General features: G+C 41.0%; 1 protein-coding gene across 1 annotated transcript in view; it reads left to right on the top strand.

Moving 5' to 3' along the window:
- The window catches only part of GPR107 (G protein-coupled receptor 107), a 40105-nt gene that overhangs the window by 8577 nt on the left and 14454 nt on the right, over positions 1-17074 (top strand). The window contains exons 6-14 of the mRNA XM_086763633.1: positions 681-715; positions 924-980; positions 1831-1941; positions 3049-3182; positions 4084-4159; positions 5599-5672; positions 6249-6366; positions 7375-7505; positions 9392-9435. Of these exons, the coding sequence (XP_086619759.1) occupies positions 681-715; positions 924-980; positions 1831-1941; positions 3049-3182; positions 4084-4159; positions 5599-5672; positions 6249-6366; positions 7375-7505; positions 9392-9435 (780 nt within the window). The remainder of the gene's footprint in view (positions 1-680; positions 716-923; positions 981-1830; positions 1942-3048; positions 3183-4083; positions 4160-5598; positions 5673-6248; positions 6367-7374; positions 7506-9391; positions 9436-17074) is intronic.

Below are 17074 nucleotides of genomic sequence, written 5' to 3'. Positions count from 1 at the left end.
AAAGGCCAAGTCTTGACTTTTGCTTTCTGGTAGAATGGGATGACCTTATGTTTGAAAAGCTGCTTATAGGAGTGGAGTGAAACTGTGAACTTGATGTGTTGCTCTATTGAAGTCTCCTGTGAATTTTCTCAAGTTCAAAACAGATATTGACTTGGCAGGTCACCTATACCTTTGGTTTTCGTATGTGTTTTTATTAGGATCTTGCTTAGTAGAGAGCTGAGAACTTTTTCCTTTCCCAGGGCTAATTAGGACTTTCATATGTTTGTCAGGCCATGTATTAATGTCCAGATTAAGATTAGTCAGCAAGATTAACACCATTCAGTCATAACATATGAAACAAGGCTGTAGTCTGCATCTGGTATAGGTCGTAACGCCTCCTGCATCACTGTAATTGGAGGGGTTGGAAAGATTTCTTAGGCTTTTGTAGAAGGTGTAATAGTAGAGAAGCCTATTTTAGTGCTTCTAGCACTTATTCAGAATGAATGCTAGTTGTAGGAAGAGTCCTGGCAGAGTAAGGAGGGACTGGGAAAGAATCTCTGCTAATCATTATCTAGGAAGCTGCCACAGAAACAAGTATAGGAAGGTCTGAGTAAGGTATGTGCAATGTGTAAAAGGTGGTAGTCTATGAGGATGTCTAAATGCAAGCACTCTAAATGTACCATTAATACTTTTACCTCTAGGTGGGAAGTCCAAACGGAGTACAACATCCTCCCAGGTAAGAAACTATCTGCTGTTCTTTTTCAGAAAGAACCTGGATGAATTCGAGTATAAGCATAGCCAGAAAATTGAGAGTATTTTCTATTGCTCTCAGCCTCCACTGTAAATATACAGAATGCAGTTTTGATTTTCTGGATGATGTAGCCAAATGTGGTAGTTACCTGCTTAAAAAAAAATAATCTAAAAGTCTGTTTTCCTTTTCCCAGAGCATAATAGAACAAGAACATCCTGTTCACAATGATAGAGGAACTTTTTCATTTCAGGTAGGGTGTCTGTCAGTGTCTAGCCTTAATGTATGTGGACAGTTCCTTCACTGTACTACTTTGTGAAGAGTAAGTCTGTTGCTTCCTACTGTAATCCCCGTTTCTTTGGTATAGATGCCTCTCTGATAGCCCAGTAAGTATTTGAGTGAACTCTAAGTGCTGGAAATCTCTTTATTCGTAAGGTGTGGGAGCTGTTTTAAACTGTCTTTGATATGATGCAGTTCTTCTAAATCTTAGTCTGTGAGCCTTGGCATATTAAAGTTTACTGTGATGCAACTAGTGAATACAGATTTCTAACAACAAATAGCTGTGACCTGACTGATGACTAACTTGAGGGGAAGATATTCTGCATGAAACCAGATTAACACTTTATTTCAGCACAGTTTCACTTGTGATTGTTGGTTACTATAAACCAAACATTTTAAATTCTGTTATGTGACACGTCTCATTTCCATAGCTATCACAATTTGTATAGTTGTCAGAGGAACAGAATAGCTGCTTACGCTTTAGGGCAAGTATGATCAAAATTTTACACTTCACTGTGTTAAACACATGACACTTCTTGTTGTCTTTTATCTGTAGTGAGCTAAGTTAAACACTGGTATGTGAAGGTCTTCAATAAAGGTCTTGAATTATCAGAGTGCGTAATCATAGATAGGTGCACTGATATTGCCTCTTGAAACTTGCAGATATACTGGTATTCTCAGAACAGTGTGCTTCCTGAAAGGAACTGACTGTCCCTAAATGACTGACTTTCCCCCAGCCTCGCCCCCACACGCTTTGGTAGAGATACTTCTTACCAGGGCAACTCAATCAGAAGAATACTGACTTTCCTGTTCCTTCTTTTCAGTTTTTTTTTAACATCAGCTCTGATAACCAAGAAGGTCTCTACAGCCTGTATTTCCATAAATGTGTTGGCAAGGATGGGCCGGCTAATGATCAGCAGCTATTTAGTCTTGATGTGAGTATAGCTTCTGAAGTGTAATTAACTCATTCACGTAGGCTTTCATTTCTAGCCTGTATACCAAGCACGCACTGTACATGAGTGTGTGTATGGGATGGGAAGTGATTCAGAGTTGTGCATTTAATCTCTGTAGTGGCATTTCTGAAGGAAGCAGCTACAGTAAGAAGAACTAAAACACTCATTTTTGAGAAATGTCTGGAAGACTGCGTGTAGGCTGGGTTCAGTCTACGCAGTTGTGACTAGATGCTGTAATGAGATGGGAACTAAAACAGCTGTTTTGCTGTGCTCAAAAATCATCAAAAATCATGGTTTTTTTCTTTACACAATTGCAGATATTAAGGCTGTTACAATCTAAACTGCTGGCATTCGTGAATTCAGTGTTTTTGCTTTTTCTGGCCTAATCAAAGATGCATTTTGACAGTGTTAGATGCACATCTTAAAGGCAATATGTTACAGCAAATGTCTTTTTTTTTTTCTCTTTTGACATCCAAGGGTTCAGTCCTATGCTCTTTTTGACCCAGAGTGCATTATTATAGCTTGGCCTTTCCCTTTTTTCTCTTTCCTGTGCTCATGTTGGCATCCATACTGGTGTATGGTGAGCTAGTCTATAATGAATCCTCTCATTAACTGAGGTAACTCAGCCACATCAGACCCCCAAACTGCTTTTTACATGGTTGTGCTGACACTACTGCAAGGGAACCTGTAGGTAATAAAACTTAGCAGCCCAGACTGAACTCAGACTAGACTATTTTAAATCTACTTCTGAAGTTGTATGTTTAGAAGACCAAGTTCTTGTAATTTTTTTTTTTTTGGAAAATTCATTTGCCTTTCTGAACTATATTCCATAACTGAAGCACTGGAAGGGACCTCTGTCCCTTTCTGCTTTTCAAGGAAACTATTGTGCATGTAACTTTGCAAAATGTTTTGAGGTTATTGAGGATGAAGAGTTGCTTTTATTTTTTTTTCTTTGAGTCTTGTAACAGTCACAGCTACAGAGAGGCTAATTTTGAATAAGAGAATTTGGTTCTGAACTGTAATTGTTAACTCAGTGCTTTAACAAAGTGGTTTTTTCCAACTGTACACATAACACACCTTAATATTCAGATAGAAATTACGGAGAAGAATCCTGAAAGCTACCTCTCAGCGGGTGAGATCCCACTGCCAAAACTTTACATTTCCATGGCTCTCTTCTTCTTCCTGTCTGGGACTGTATGGATCCACATACTTCGTAAACGCAGGTAGGCGGACTAGTTTAACCTCATTGACAAGTGTGGGCCTACCTTGTTTGATTTTTATTCCTCCTCTTATAATGCCCAATTCACAGTCAGATTTAATCACTTCGAACTCCAAATCTGACTCAATATTGTATGTCTAATACATACAGTTTATAGCTGAAAACAGCTACTTCTGTCAGTATGGTTGTTGCAGACTGTTGTACTAAAGTTAACAAGTCTTATGTTAAGAAATTCATGTAGTGTACATATTTAAAAGATATTTTGGTAACAAATAAGCAAGAAATTTCTGTAGTTGATGACAAAAGGAGAACGCTGTTTGAAAATAACTTTAACAAGAAAAACTTGATGAAATTTTTTTCATGTGGCGAAGGGCAGCTTATGGCAGCGGAGAGCCATAAACATTTTTATTATGGTCAAAAGTGGTAGGAATTCCTAGTTAGAAACCATACTTCTTAATAGTTAAAGCATAGCAACAGAAGCCAGGAGCACCTATGATTCCATTTTGGCTTTACTTCTGACTTAGTCTGAAGTTCACTTGGTGATGAGATTATTTGGTAATCTGGACTTCACTTGGTGGTATGGGGGTGGAGGGTGGAGTAACATGTTTGAATTATATTTAGCAAATTTTCTAACTGTTATTTATATATGCCAGATGTTCCGATGAATTACTATTTTTAATTAACCCGAGTGTTAAAAACTAGTTGTAGAACATGTAGTTGAAATGTTGTTCAGGATGTTGCAAAACCTTGCACCACAGCTTTAAAGGGAACCCATTTGCACTAATAGCCAGCTCAGCCTGGGAGTTAGCTGTTTGACATAGATTTTAAAGAAATACCCTTGGGAACTGAAACTTTTACAGCTGGCTTTTTATTGATGCTCTTCCTTCTTTTTTTTTTCTTTCCAGAAATGATGTCTTTAAGATTCACTGGCTAATGGCAGCCCTCCCTTTCACAAAATCTCTGTCCTTAGTCTTCCATGCGGTATGTATAATGCCTCTGCCTTAAGTTGTTCAGCTAGGAAGTAGAAACGTGGAATCCAGGGCACACTGTTAGAGAAATGGAGATGTTGGAGCAACTCTCCTTTGAGGCCAGGCTGAGAGAGCTGGGGCTGTTCAGCCTGGAGAAGAGAAGGCTCTGGGGGGACCTTAGAGCGGCCTCCCAGTACCTAAAGGGGGCCCACAGGAAAGACTGGGAGAAACTCTTCAGCAGGGCCTGTTGAAATAGGACGAGGGGTAATGGTTTTAAAATAGAGGGGAGAAGATTCAGATTGGACATAAGGAAAAATTTTTTTTACACTGAGGGTGGTAGAACACTGTCCCACGTTGCCCAGAGAGGAGGTGGATGCCCCATCCCTGGAAACATTCCAGGCCAGGTTGGACAGGGCTCTGAGCAACCTGATCTGGTTGGAGATGTCCCTGCTCCTTGCAGGGGGCTTCTAAGACTGGGTGGGCTTTGAAGGTCCCTTCCAACCCTAATGATTCTGTGATTCTAAATCTGCTTTGGAGGGGAGAGTGGGAGGGATAGAGAAGTGTCTTTCATATTAAAGCATTGGAACTGAACTGCAGCTGTTTTGTGGAAGTGATTCAGTTTTCATCAGCAAATTCTGCCTTTAAATATGGTTGAGATCACAGCCTGAAGTGGTGAAGCAGTAAGCATATATGCGGGTTGAATGAGTTCCGTGAATTCTAATGTTGTGGCCCTATGAGGCTGGCCTGAAAGCTTGAGCTGTGCTGCTGCTTGCAGCTATGTGGCTTGCAAGAAATGTTAAGAAATTGAAACTTGGAATGTTTGTAAAAATCAAGAGCACTACTTTAGATGAAGTATTATGGTGTGCTGTAACAGACCTAACATTATAAGCTTTAACACTTTCATTACATAAAGTCTGTTGAATTGTGTTGACTTTGCATTTCCACTGGAAAGACCTCATAAACAAAGGTAATGGCAAGCATTTAGTTCTTCAGTATTTGTGCCAGCCATGATCTTCACGTTCATGTTTGTGGTAGGATAACTGCTACAAACATTTTTGGAGGCTGATGAATTGAATCTAGTTTCCAGTGAAAGTGAAACCAGCAAGCCTCTATCACCTAGCTCTACTGAACTTGAATTGTGAATGAATAAATAGGTTACAATGCAGGTGCTTATATAGTTACCTGTGGGAACTGTGTGGGAAGTATGTAGATTGTATGAGAGATATCCACTAACATTTAGGAAATACAGCAAATGGAAGTGACCTCATTGTTGCTAAACAAAACTAGAACATGTTGGGAGAAAATATTATCTAAGATGTAACAGAGCAGAGTTTGTACACACGGATTGACAGCCATGTCCAGTTTCACTTTCCAATCAGACCTCTTTTATAGACATGGGTGGGGTGCTGATGAGCATCTTAGGAAGTAACATACTGTATTTTCTGCTTCCAGATCGACTATCACTACATTTCTTCTCAGGGATTTCCTATTGAAGGCTGGGCTGTTGTTTATTACATCACTCACCTGTAAGTATATCAGAAGGTTAATGTGATAGATTCAAACAATGAAACTGAATTCCCTGTGGGGCTGGCTCACTCCCTCCTGAGGAAACTGGAAAATTGCTGATTCTTTGGTAGTACGGCCTGAATGACAAGACAACAATCAGCCCTATATGAAGGGGAAAGCTGTACTTATAGAGAGCAGCTGCAGAGAGCTACTTATCTGGGTGGAGAAATAAAAGGAGAAGAAATGCTTTGCTTTTCTTTGTTCATACTAATATTCAAGTATCTAATTTGCTCTTGATGTGAATGATAAGAGGGTACAGCTGCCTGTGTTTTCTCCTGTTCATGATGGTGAATGGATGACTCCCCCAGGAAAAGATTGCATACATTTGACAATTGTGAATTAAGTGTGGTATTGCTATGTGATATGCAGTTTTAAGCAAGTACATCTGCTTCACAGTTGTAGGATAAGCACTTGTCAAAATTAATAGCAAGGCATTTGTTTGGGTTTGTGGCTTTACTGACTGTGGGAGACAACCTGGGAAGAAGAAAGTGTGATAAAATAAGAGTTTCTCACTGCAATATCTGTTTCTCTTTCAGACTGAAGGGTGCTCTTCTGTTCATCACTATTGCCCTTATTGGCACAGGCTGGGCTTTCATTAAACACATCCTGTCAGATAAAGACAAAAAAATTTTCATGATTGTCATCCCACTTCAGGTGAGGACTGAGCTGTGCTGATACTTACTATCTCGTGGGAGAGCAGCTTGTGGGAACTGTAAAAGGCTGTGAATCCTTCACAAAATAGCACATAGTTACTACTTGTATAAGCCTATTGGTTACAATTTCAGTTGAGCTAGAATTTTCTAGGCCAGAAGTTACTTCTGTAATTTCCCCCACCTCATCTGTGTGAGAGCTGTGAGACCTAATGGTGATCAAGTAGTGTCAGCAAATGAGCAACTAGTTTTAAGGTAAGTATGTTTATGCTGAGGCAAAACTTGGGCTGCAAAACAGTACTAAACTACTAAGCAGAGAAATTAAATTTAAGTTGTCACTTCTGAAATGTTTGCTGAATGGGCCTAAGGGAAAAAAGGGGGAAAATGGAGACTTGCAGGTCTTGATCTAAGGGAAACTTTTCCCAGTGTGATCAAAGTGATCAGTGCTTGTCTCCTGCTCCAGGAACTGAAGTAAATAGGAGGGCAACACTTCTATTTATGGATGGATGGAACAGCTTTTCTGCCTTTTCAGGGGGAATCCTTTACTCAGCTGCAAACTCAGAAGTCATAATTAGTGTTTGAGGCTCTTATGGAGCTCAGGTGTGGAGTACAAAACATGGTCAATGACCAGTTTGAATTATTGGCTTAATTCAGAATAATGCCTTTAGATTCTTTGCTATCTGTGCATGTGCGGAGTCCTGCTTCTATATTTTTATAAATAGATTTTGCTCTTTTCATCTCTACTGATACAGTACATTCAGAATAGTATATAACAAAAAGGACTACTTTCTGAACATCAGCAAAAATAAGTTCCCATCAGTTTTATTTCTGTAAATCCTGTGAAGACACTGCTGAATGTGTGACTTTCTTGACACAGAGCTGCAGAAGAACTATTGATGTTACTGAATGGGCTCTTTCTGCAACTGTGGCACAGCTTTTGCTGAATTGGCAGCCCACATCTACTAGCTCCTTGGAAAGCTTTTGAAACCATTAAGCATATTTTGTCCTGTAGGTACTGGCAAACGTGGCATACATTATCATAGAGTCAACAGAAGAGGGAACAACTGAATATGGACTGTGGAAAGAAATCCTCTTCCTAGTAGATTTGCTATGTTGTGGAGCCATCCTATTTCCAGTGGTATGGTGAGTCACTGAATGTGTTCTGCAGTTTCTGAGCCCTGATGGCTTGAACTGTTTCTGAGCTAATGAGTATTAACTGCTAGTTAAAGCTAAAGATAACTGCAGAAGCAAAAAAAAGTCAGTCTTTTGGAGTCAAGTGTTCTGTTAACTTTTTTTTTAAAAAATCGTATGAGTCTTAACACTTCAGTCTCGTGTTGTGGAAGATACTTGTTTTGGGGATGTTCAAGTGGGGATAAGGTAAGGTGAGTAGGGATTTAAGTGGGGCCAGCACAGTGCAGACTATAAGTCGTTTTGAAACTTGGAATTTTGCAGAAGTGCTGACTCTCTTACTTTGAGAAATGAGATTTTGCTTTACTGACTGAGGCTGGAAACTAGGCTGTTAAATTCTAAAACAGTAGTGCTGCCTAAGATCAGTGCTGCCTTTAAGCAGAGTAGCTGCATTTTTACTTGACTGTTTAGAAGAAATAATCCCACAGGGAGCGTTTCTAGGCCCTTCCTTCCACTCTACTTGGCAAGGAATAATGTTGGTTATATAAAACTTGACCAAAACACGGATAATTCAGATAAACGCTGTTGTTGCTTCTTGCCAGTTAGAGCATTTATCTTCTAAATTAATTTTACTGTTAATTGGATAAACAACTGGATTTAAAGGAGGATATGAAGGAGCTTCTGGCTCCTTGTTTATTAAACACAGAATATTCTTCTTTCTCCTTTTTTTTTTTCTGAAACACAGAGTGAATATAAATGTCTATTGAGTAAACACGTTGGCACTTTAGAGTGTAAATCCTGAGTGTTTCCGAGAACTGTTTCATTGTGTGTGTGTAAAGACACATACATGTTGCTCAATAGATGTCAGTAAGCTTCAGCTTGACTTGTGAGAGTGAGTTGTAGCTATCCTTGCCTTCCCAGTTGTCCTCTGTGTAAGGGCAAAACCCTACACAGTCTTGGTGGCCTTCTGCCAAGGCTGGGAAATGTCTTCCAATAAATTTGCACTACCCACTTGTCCCTTCCCCCACTCCAGTCAAAATGCTGCAGATCTTCTGAGGTGGAGAGCATTTGGGTATGGTAAATAAAACTGCAGGAATATTAACTTTAATTGTAGAGAGGCTCTGATTTATGATGATGAAGGTGACCTTTACAGTCACAGCGCTTATTGCCTATTGCTAGAATCTGTATGTCCTACCTAGTGATATGCTAGTACAAAACTTGCTTTCCATAAGGGAACTGTATCTGCAGAAAAAAGGCAGTTGGGTTAGCTGTCCTGTGACTGTTAATAGTGTGCAACCAGTGTTCCTGCATTGTCATGGTACCAACAGAAACCGGCAGTGAAGCCCAGGACATAAAATCCTGCCCCTTTTTCATCTGGATAGTGTCACTGCAGCTGGTGGGATGACTCATGTGAGCAAGGTGACTAAGGCTTGGCTCTTCAGTTTTCATTCCTGCAGGGTAGCTTCCGTTACGTAAGTTGCCTATGTAGACCTGTAAGCTGTAATCAGCTATTTTAAATAAAAAGAGCTTAAAAGAGCAGTAAGATGCCAAATGCTTGGCAGTACTTTGAATAGTAGCTCGGCTTAATTGTACAAGTGGAAAGCATTATGCTGGAAAATGCCCCAGTTTCTCGCTCTGCTCCCTCCCTCCCACAGAGCTTTCTGTAGGCTGAAGTAGGCTTTGGCAGTTGGCTTTCTTAATCACAAAGAGATACAGACTTGAACTGACTGCCCAAGCTGGGGAGATGGGGGTGAAATATATGCAGTGCAAAGCACAGATGACTGTAAGCATACCCCAGCCATAAAGAGCTAACAAAACTTCTTGGTCTTCTAGAGGGCTGCAGTGAAAAGGGAGTGCAAAAATTATAGCTCATCTACTATTTTTATATTATTATTTTTCAGGTCAATAAGACATTTACAGGAGGCTTCAGCAACAGATGGGAAAGGCAAGTAGTCTGTAATTTTTTTGTTTTATGCTACATGCCATAAGATAATGCTAGAATTTCAAACACATGATGCTGATTTAAAATACGTATGCTAAAACTACAAATCTACATTATCTTGTTGTTACACTGCTGCTTTTCCTGAGTGGGCTTGTGGAAATAACTTTTGGAAAATGATCTTTCTCATGTATTGTTTGCCTATCGGAACTCATTCTGAAACTTGCACAGCTCTCTTGAACAGCTACACATGACATCTAGAGCAAATAATCTTGATAGATTTGCTTTCTTTTCTCATACTTGAGTGTTCAGAAGCAGAACTAGAAATTAATTCCAGAAGTGCTGAATATTAGTCAAAGCAGCCCCTCTTATTTACATTTCTGCAGAAACACATTCCTGCCAGAATAGAGGGAAACAAACCTCATAATGAAACAAAACAGGAATTGACATTCACTGTAACACAGTTCTTGACTTGTCCATGTTTGTACAGTGGCTTAAAGGACTGCTTGTGTGAAGTGGAGTTGTGTTTATTGTAGCAGTGACAATGAGATGATGGAAGGAAAGCTGACCCAAATATGGTTTCTGCAGCGCGTGCTTTTCCAGCCTTATGTGCTCACTTCTAGTGAATTCGTTCCTCAGTTAGCTGTGGATGCAAGCCACAGAGGATAGCACTGGCTTCCATGGAAGCAGGCAGCCTTTTCAATATTCTGTCACTTGATGGCTTACTCTTGAAAGCTCTATTTGTAGAAGATCCTTTGTTGGCAACATCCTTTCAACCCAGTCTTATCCCTTAACTCCTATCTCTCCTTTCTGGAGATAGCCTCCCAGGTCTGGATACTGCTTCCAGCCATTTCTTGACTTCCACTGAGACTCCTGCATTTCAGTACAGATTGCCTCTGTCATCTAGGAGGTGAATATCAGGCTAGGTACTGAACTCAGCTCTGTGCAGACCACAGACTAGGTCTTTTCTTGCCATCTGTTAAAATGAAACAATAGTGAAGGTGAGCCCAGCATTTTTTTTTTTTTTGGAAATTCAAAGTTGTTAAAATCAAACAACCACCATAGACACAAAAAAACCCCCACCCACCCCAAACCTAAGGGGGTGAAAATATTAATTTCTAATGGAAACCAAGGTAATAGAGGTTAGTGTTGATAACATAGCATGAATGTTATTGGTAACTTTGTCATCAGAGCGTTCATGTGGTTTCAGTGATGTTTACTGATGAGTTTGTTGTCCACTGAGCCTATGTGCTGAAGTATTTATGCTGTTGCTGTTACAAGGTCTGCTTAGATTTAGACACTCCTTGAAACTGTCCCTTTCTTCTGAACTGATGACTTCTTGTATGTAAGGCCTGTTTCTTAGCTGAAGCCACGTGTATGATTGCAAATAGAGGTCATCTTTCCTGTGACTAAGGCAGAACTGGGTGGCAATGGAGTCTGTGACGATTCTGACCTGGGCACTCAGCAGGTGGTGCATGGAACTGAGACACAGAACCTCGATCTGTGTGGCCTCGCGTTATCATCCTGTGTCCATCTTGCACTTGGTGGTTCTGTCACAAGATGGTGCTATGGAGTTTGCTTAACTTCAAAACATGCTCGTGCAGGAGAAAAGTAAGGTGACCAACATTAAGGATGTTCAGCATAAATACTGGACCTGTCCACTGTTGATCATAATGAGTGGAATCCAGATCTGAGTAAAACCAGGCAGTTCTGAAGGATGCGTTATGATGTATGATGGAGGGAAAAGAAAATAATGTTCTGAGAAGAACTGTTGTGTCTTTATAGCTAGTCAGCGCTGTGCACAGCAACCCCTGAGGACTGTTGTGTCCTCTGTTCTGTGGTGTTCTCCATGAGTAATGGTGCTCTTTATCATGAACCTTGCTTGTGGATCACCTGCTGCTGTTACCACACTTTACTGATGTCACCGTCTGGTTGTGCAGATCCTGCAAGTTCAATAATTGTGTGTTGAGAAGGACTTCGCAGCTGTGTTGTGCTATGCTAATATTAAAAGAAGCTAAGGAGGAAAAAAATTCACGGAAAACATATGCACTAGATTGTGGCCAGGACAGCCCCAGTGCTGGGACTCACTGTGAAATACAGTGTGGTTAGAGTATTTAGCAGCTGTTGGTAGGAGCCCACGGGGAACAAGGGAATGGCAGCATGATGCCAGAAGCAGAATGTTACCTAATGATGTCACGCTGCTCGTGTGCGTCGTTGAGAAAACAAGAGTGATTTGTTTTCACTGTGATAAGGTAAAATAATTCGTGTTAGGCTTGTCAGCGAATAGTCTTGACTAGAACTACACGCTCCTAACTCTGTAGGCTTCCCTTGGAGGCCCTGTTCTGCAGAGGTGCTGCACAGTGTCGTAGCTTCTTGCAAGAAAAATAAGACCATCCCTAACTCTAAAATCACCAGCTTTTTTTTTTTTTCTTCCTTTTTTTCCCCACAGATGAAGATAGTTTTCTCCTGAAGTGGTGAAAACTACTGGATCTCTTCATGTGCAGTTTAACTTCTGTTCTGTGGTTAGAGCTGACTGAATCTTGTGCAGACAGTTCTGGTTTGACTGCCTATTGCTTCCTAGGATTTATTGTCTGGTATTACCTTAAGGGCTGCTTTCCCTGTTCTCTCACACAGGCTTTGCTAACACATAGGGTGTCTTGGGGAATTTTATACTATAAATTCAATAGCTATTTTTTCTCGGTGCTGAGTCTTCTCGTGACCTTCTTGCTGCAGAGAAAGACCTCAGGTAAATTATTTTTGCTTCCTTGCATCTATTAGAACTAACAACTTTGGAACTTCATGGCTCAGTATCCTGGTGGTATTTGTGGACTGTCTGTCTTGTCCTCTTGCAGCTACTTCACAAGCTGTTTATTAGATAGCACTCCTTTGGGTCAGGTGCAGCCGTGACTGCAGCATGACTAGACTAGAAATGAAGCAGAAGGCTGGTCGGACTACCAGTCTTTTAGTCCTACAGCTGTGCTTGCCATAGGCCTTTGTATTAGCAAAGTACAATCATTAAAAAGGTTTGTTATAAGTAGCAGTGATTTAGAGTCGCTAGCTAATGGTCATTTGAACTTGATTTTTAAAAATTATTTTCTAAAGAGAGAAAGCTAGAAGAATGGTTCTAAAGCTGTAATTATTCAGGGAGATCTTATGTGCACAGATGCTGTGGATTGCTAGTGAAGAGTAGGCATGGCACAGTGATACAGCTGCCTGGTTGTTTGCTTTTTTCCCTTGAAGGTGATCTGTAACTCTAAAGCAAAATATCTGACCTACACAGGCTCCTTATCTTGCACAGCAGTGGATGTGAACATCCCATTTTTTATAAGCTTTTTTCTTCCACACCTTCAGACTTAAGCAAGTGCCTAGCTGCAACTTTTTGGTCTGTCACTGTATTTTCTTTCTGATGGAAGCGTGCTCTCTGTCCATTTCCAGATCTGCATTACAAATGTCTTGTAGATTTAAGGAAATCAGCCTTGTAAACTGAGCTAGAATTGTTTGGGCTGGAAAGTTGCTCAACTACCACTACCTTGTTTACAGGCATAATGAGAAAAGGAAGAGTATGTTGCAGTTAACTTGCTTATTTTTGTTTGAAACTCAAAAGTTCTTGGTTACTGGACCTCTCAAGTCTCATAACCCACTCTTGTATATCGTGTCATCTGTTGTTTGAGGGAGGAATGGAGTGCTGGAAGCACCACTGCAGTTTTTGTTCTACTTATACCTGTGTATGCGATGAGACATGTGAAACTTGGTGCAGTCTGATCACGACCGGTTAGCTGTTTTCGTGAAGCACTGCAGCGTGTCATAGTTGGCAGCAGAAGTAGGGGAAATACATCAGTGTATAGCTCCCAGGCAGCATTCCCTGTGTGCTGTGCAGTGGGCAAACTATGATTAATGCTTTCATGCTTGCCCCCGTGTCAGGAAAAACCATTTGCTGTATTCAGTGTGTTGCTGCTTCTGTACCATGGAAATGCTGCGAACAAAGAGCCTGGTCCTGTGTGGTGCAGAACACCCTCTGCTCAGCGGAGCTCTGCAGATGCTGGAGGCGATGACTCTGTAGAGACCCATGCTGAAACACCTCCGCAGCTCCAGCGAGGAGGAGGGGGTAGTGCAGGAGTAAACATGCTCCAGGCGGTACACGGGCATCTCAAACCTTGAGATAAAGCTTAGTGATTTAAGTGTCAAGACCTCAATGGATAGCTCTGGAGAGGTGGGAAATTTGAGAAATCCAAGTTGAGAAATGAAATAGGCCTGTTATGTTCCAGTGTACTGTTTCCAGGCGCCCTAGATAGCTATCTAGGGTTGATGTAGCAATTATGTGTTGGAGATACATTGCTTATCCTGTACTTTGGACTTTCTTCTGACCCTGGAGGGGAAATTTTGTGCCAAATGGCTAATTCAAGATTAACTAGTCTGTGCCACTTTGTCATGCATGACACTGAGAGCTGCTGTATCTGTTTGCTTGACCTCTTCTTTCTCCTATAGGAGGAATGCTTTTAAGCAGAGCGCTGTAGAGATTATAGGGCTGTACTTCTCAGAGTTGCTCTTGGAGTTGCTTTTTGAGGTCGAGATCTATGTATGTGCCTTCGTTCTTGTGCAGAATAGAAAACTTCTATTTTCTATTTGCTAATGACACAGACTGCATCTCAAATGCACCAGAGTTAGTATAGCACGCAAAGCATTGTAGAATTATTCTTAGCTGTACTTCAGCTGTTCACTCAAGATGCATTACGGTTTGCCCTTGCGTACGGTGTTGTCTGGACTTGAGCTCCCTATGCCCTCAGCTGCAGTCCTATTGTTGTTAGTACGTACGTATTCTAAAAAGGTCAGATTTATTAATCAAAAAGCTATTGTCTGATGGGGTGCAAGGCTGTAGTGGATGGTCTGATGTTCTTTTTCCCCATCTTATAGGCTGTGTAAGCATTTAAAATTAGTACGGGGGCAATCTGAAAATGAAGCTGACTGTCAAAATACTGTGGTGTGTTTTGATGCAGATCAGGCTTTGTGGGCACAAGCTGTTAAAGTGAACGGTGATAGAGAGGGGAAACTGAGGGAAGCAAAGTATAGATGTTATAAACCTTTCTTGAAGGATGGCTTTTATCTTTTTAATTAATCTATGAAAGTGGTGGAACACAACTATGAATTAACTTGTAAAACCTTTAGTAGAAAGTCTCTACTTTTTTCTTTTTTTTTTCCTTTTCTGCAGTTAAACACTGTTCCTTGAAGAATGATTATCATACTTGAAACATAAATTTACCCAACCTTTACTGCGTGCTGTGATTGCTGCTGTGTTATCACAGCTTTACAGGTTGGGGCTGCAAGTGATTCAAGTTGTAAGTGACAGCTGCTGGCCTAGCTTCTCATTTTCTCCTTGCAAGTGTTGCTGTCAGTGTTTGGACTGCCAGGCTAAGGTGAATCGAAGTCTTAATGTGTCCAGAAGAGCAAGACTCAAGTGCTATTGCTGGGAGCACGTTCAGCCTGTGAAAAAGCAATTCATAGCCTGCTGGTGCCAAGCAATGATGATTTTAGACTTTCTCCAGAACAGTGTGTGCTGTAACAGTTTAAAAAAAAAAGAAAAAGGCAGAATTTTGTAGATATGCATTAATACTGACATTGGTATCTGATAGTGGAGAGAAGTATTCCTGAAGTTGAGGCAGCTAGAGAGAGCACCTAGTTGTGATAAATAAGCAAGCCAGCTTCCAGAGGTGGCTCTTCAATCTTTCTACTTGGTGGTGGTTGTCTTTTTTTCCTCCCCTCACCTTTCTTTCCCATGCTCAGCCATTCTAGTTGTCTGGATGTACCCACCTATGACTCTTTCGTGTTGATTATCATAAGTAGGTGAGATTTTGAGCTGTGCTCCATCAGCTGGGAGAGGTGACATGTGACACTTCTCTTGGCAGCCAGATTTTTGGCTTCACTATCCTTTCCTCCTATGCACTGCATGAATCCAACAGAAATGACTCCCCAGCTCACTCAGTTGTTGACTGTAAAGCGTTGATGGACTGGCAGTTTGAATCACAGCTGTTGAGTTGGTGTTCCTCTAAGTACAAAGCTTGGTAATTCTCATGGCCTGTCATTGTGCCAGTTGGTAGCAGTTCTTGAAGATGAATGCGTTGAGTTCAAAATAGATCCTTCTATGTGCAAACCAGTATGTGGTAAATCACAAGATCTTCATGGTCACACTTAATGTAGCTCTTCTTTAAATAGGACAATATTGCTTCCGTGCTTCACAATTTAACAAGCTTGTCCTGCATATTTACGTGCTTTTAATATTTATCCAACTGTATTATGAAAAACTTTTAACATTAGATTATCTGGTAGAGCACTAGACCCATGTAAATCTGTAAGGTTTTGCTATTTAAATGTGGGAAACTAGCTGTTGTAAGGGACACAGAGGAGGGAGAAGCAGCTAAACCAATGTCTCAGGGCTGATTTAGCTACCAAGGATGTAGATTCTTGTTCTAACAGTTCCAAGTCTTGCCATCTGTTGCCCGGTGAAATGCTCTGTGCTTCACTGGTGGTACTCTACAGATACAAGCATAGAGCTTGGGCGTTGCTTTCTGGAGTCCAGAGCTGTATGTTGCAAAGCAGATGCCATTCTAGGTTCAGTGATTCATACTGCAGTCCAGAAGGAAGCATCATCCCAGAACTGAGAGCTAGTGTTCCTCTGACATACTGTGCTGTAAGATTGCCCCCGTGAGCACAGCCTTGGCCGGAGCCAACCCAGGCCGGCTGGTGTTCAGATGAGTGTTGCACAGCGTGAGCTTTAGCTGCATGGAAACAAACTTGGTGTTCCTTCACAAATAAGGCTTGCTTTTCTCCTCTTGAGCTCTGGCTCTGCTTTCTCTTCCTGACATGCCCTGTGCTCTGTCAAAAGTTAAACATACTGTTTGGAAATGTGTAGGAGCCACTAGCCAGCACTAAATCAAAACTACTCTTAGCTTAGTTTTATCTGCCTGTCAGTCAGTTTATGCCTTGTGTAAGTTAGGTGCTGCTGTTATAGTATGTCTGCTGGAGGAGGCTTTGTATCAGCCTCACGGTGTCCCTAGCTTTCAGTGGTTCTCCTGGAACACTAGGGGTAAGTTTTGGAAAGTGACTCTTGATCTCTAAATCATACAAAGTAGGTTTATAACATAATGTTTTCTGTCTTCTCTGTAGCTTATGTAGTGGGAACATGGAACAGTTTGAGTGGTGCATTTTACACTTACCTTTCCATGAGAAAAGCTTCATTGTTTGTGTCACAGAAAGTGGAGCATTTTTTGGTAGCTATTAGCCCTCCTCTTCCTGATGTATAATACTATATTGTGCAGTGTTGGGAACCTAGATTCATAGTATGTGCAAATACATGCAACCTTTTATAAATCTGCTTTTTGCAGTGGATGATTTCTGTGAGGGAGTGCAGGTGAGCTTAAGCCCACTGTGTTGCACTTCTGCATCTGACACAAAAATTGTAAGGATGGTTTGGAGGCAATACCAGTATATATGTGACATTACTCTTCTAACTGGCAACTTCTGTTCATTGGCTCTAAATTGCATCTCTGTATGCTGTCAACGTATCTTGGACTCTTTGCCTCTCCTGTTGTCACAAATGCACCAGGAGTCTGTATTTGTGATTCTGCTGCACCTATAACACCTGATGCTCAAA

Source organism: Chlamydotis macqueenii, chromosome 20, assembly GCF_036417535.1.
Source record: "Chlamydotis macqueenii isolate bChlMac1 chromosome 20, bChlMac1.mat, whole genome shotgun sequence".
Taxonomy (NCBI): Eukaryota; Metazoa; Chordata; class Aves; order Otidiformes; family Otididae; genus Chlamydotis; species Chlamydotis macqueenii.
This window is presented reverse-complemented; position numbering and strand designations above follow the sequence as displayed.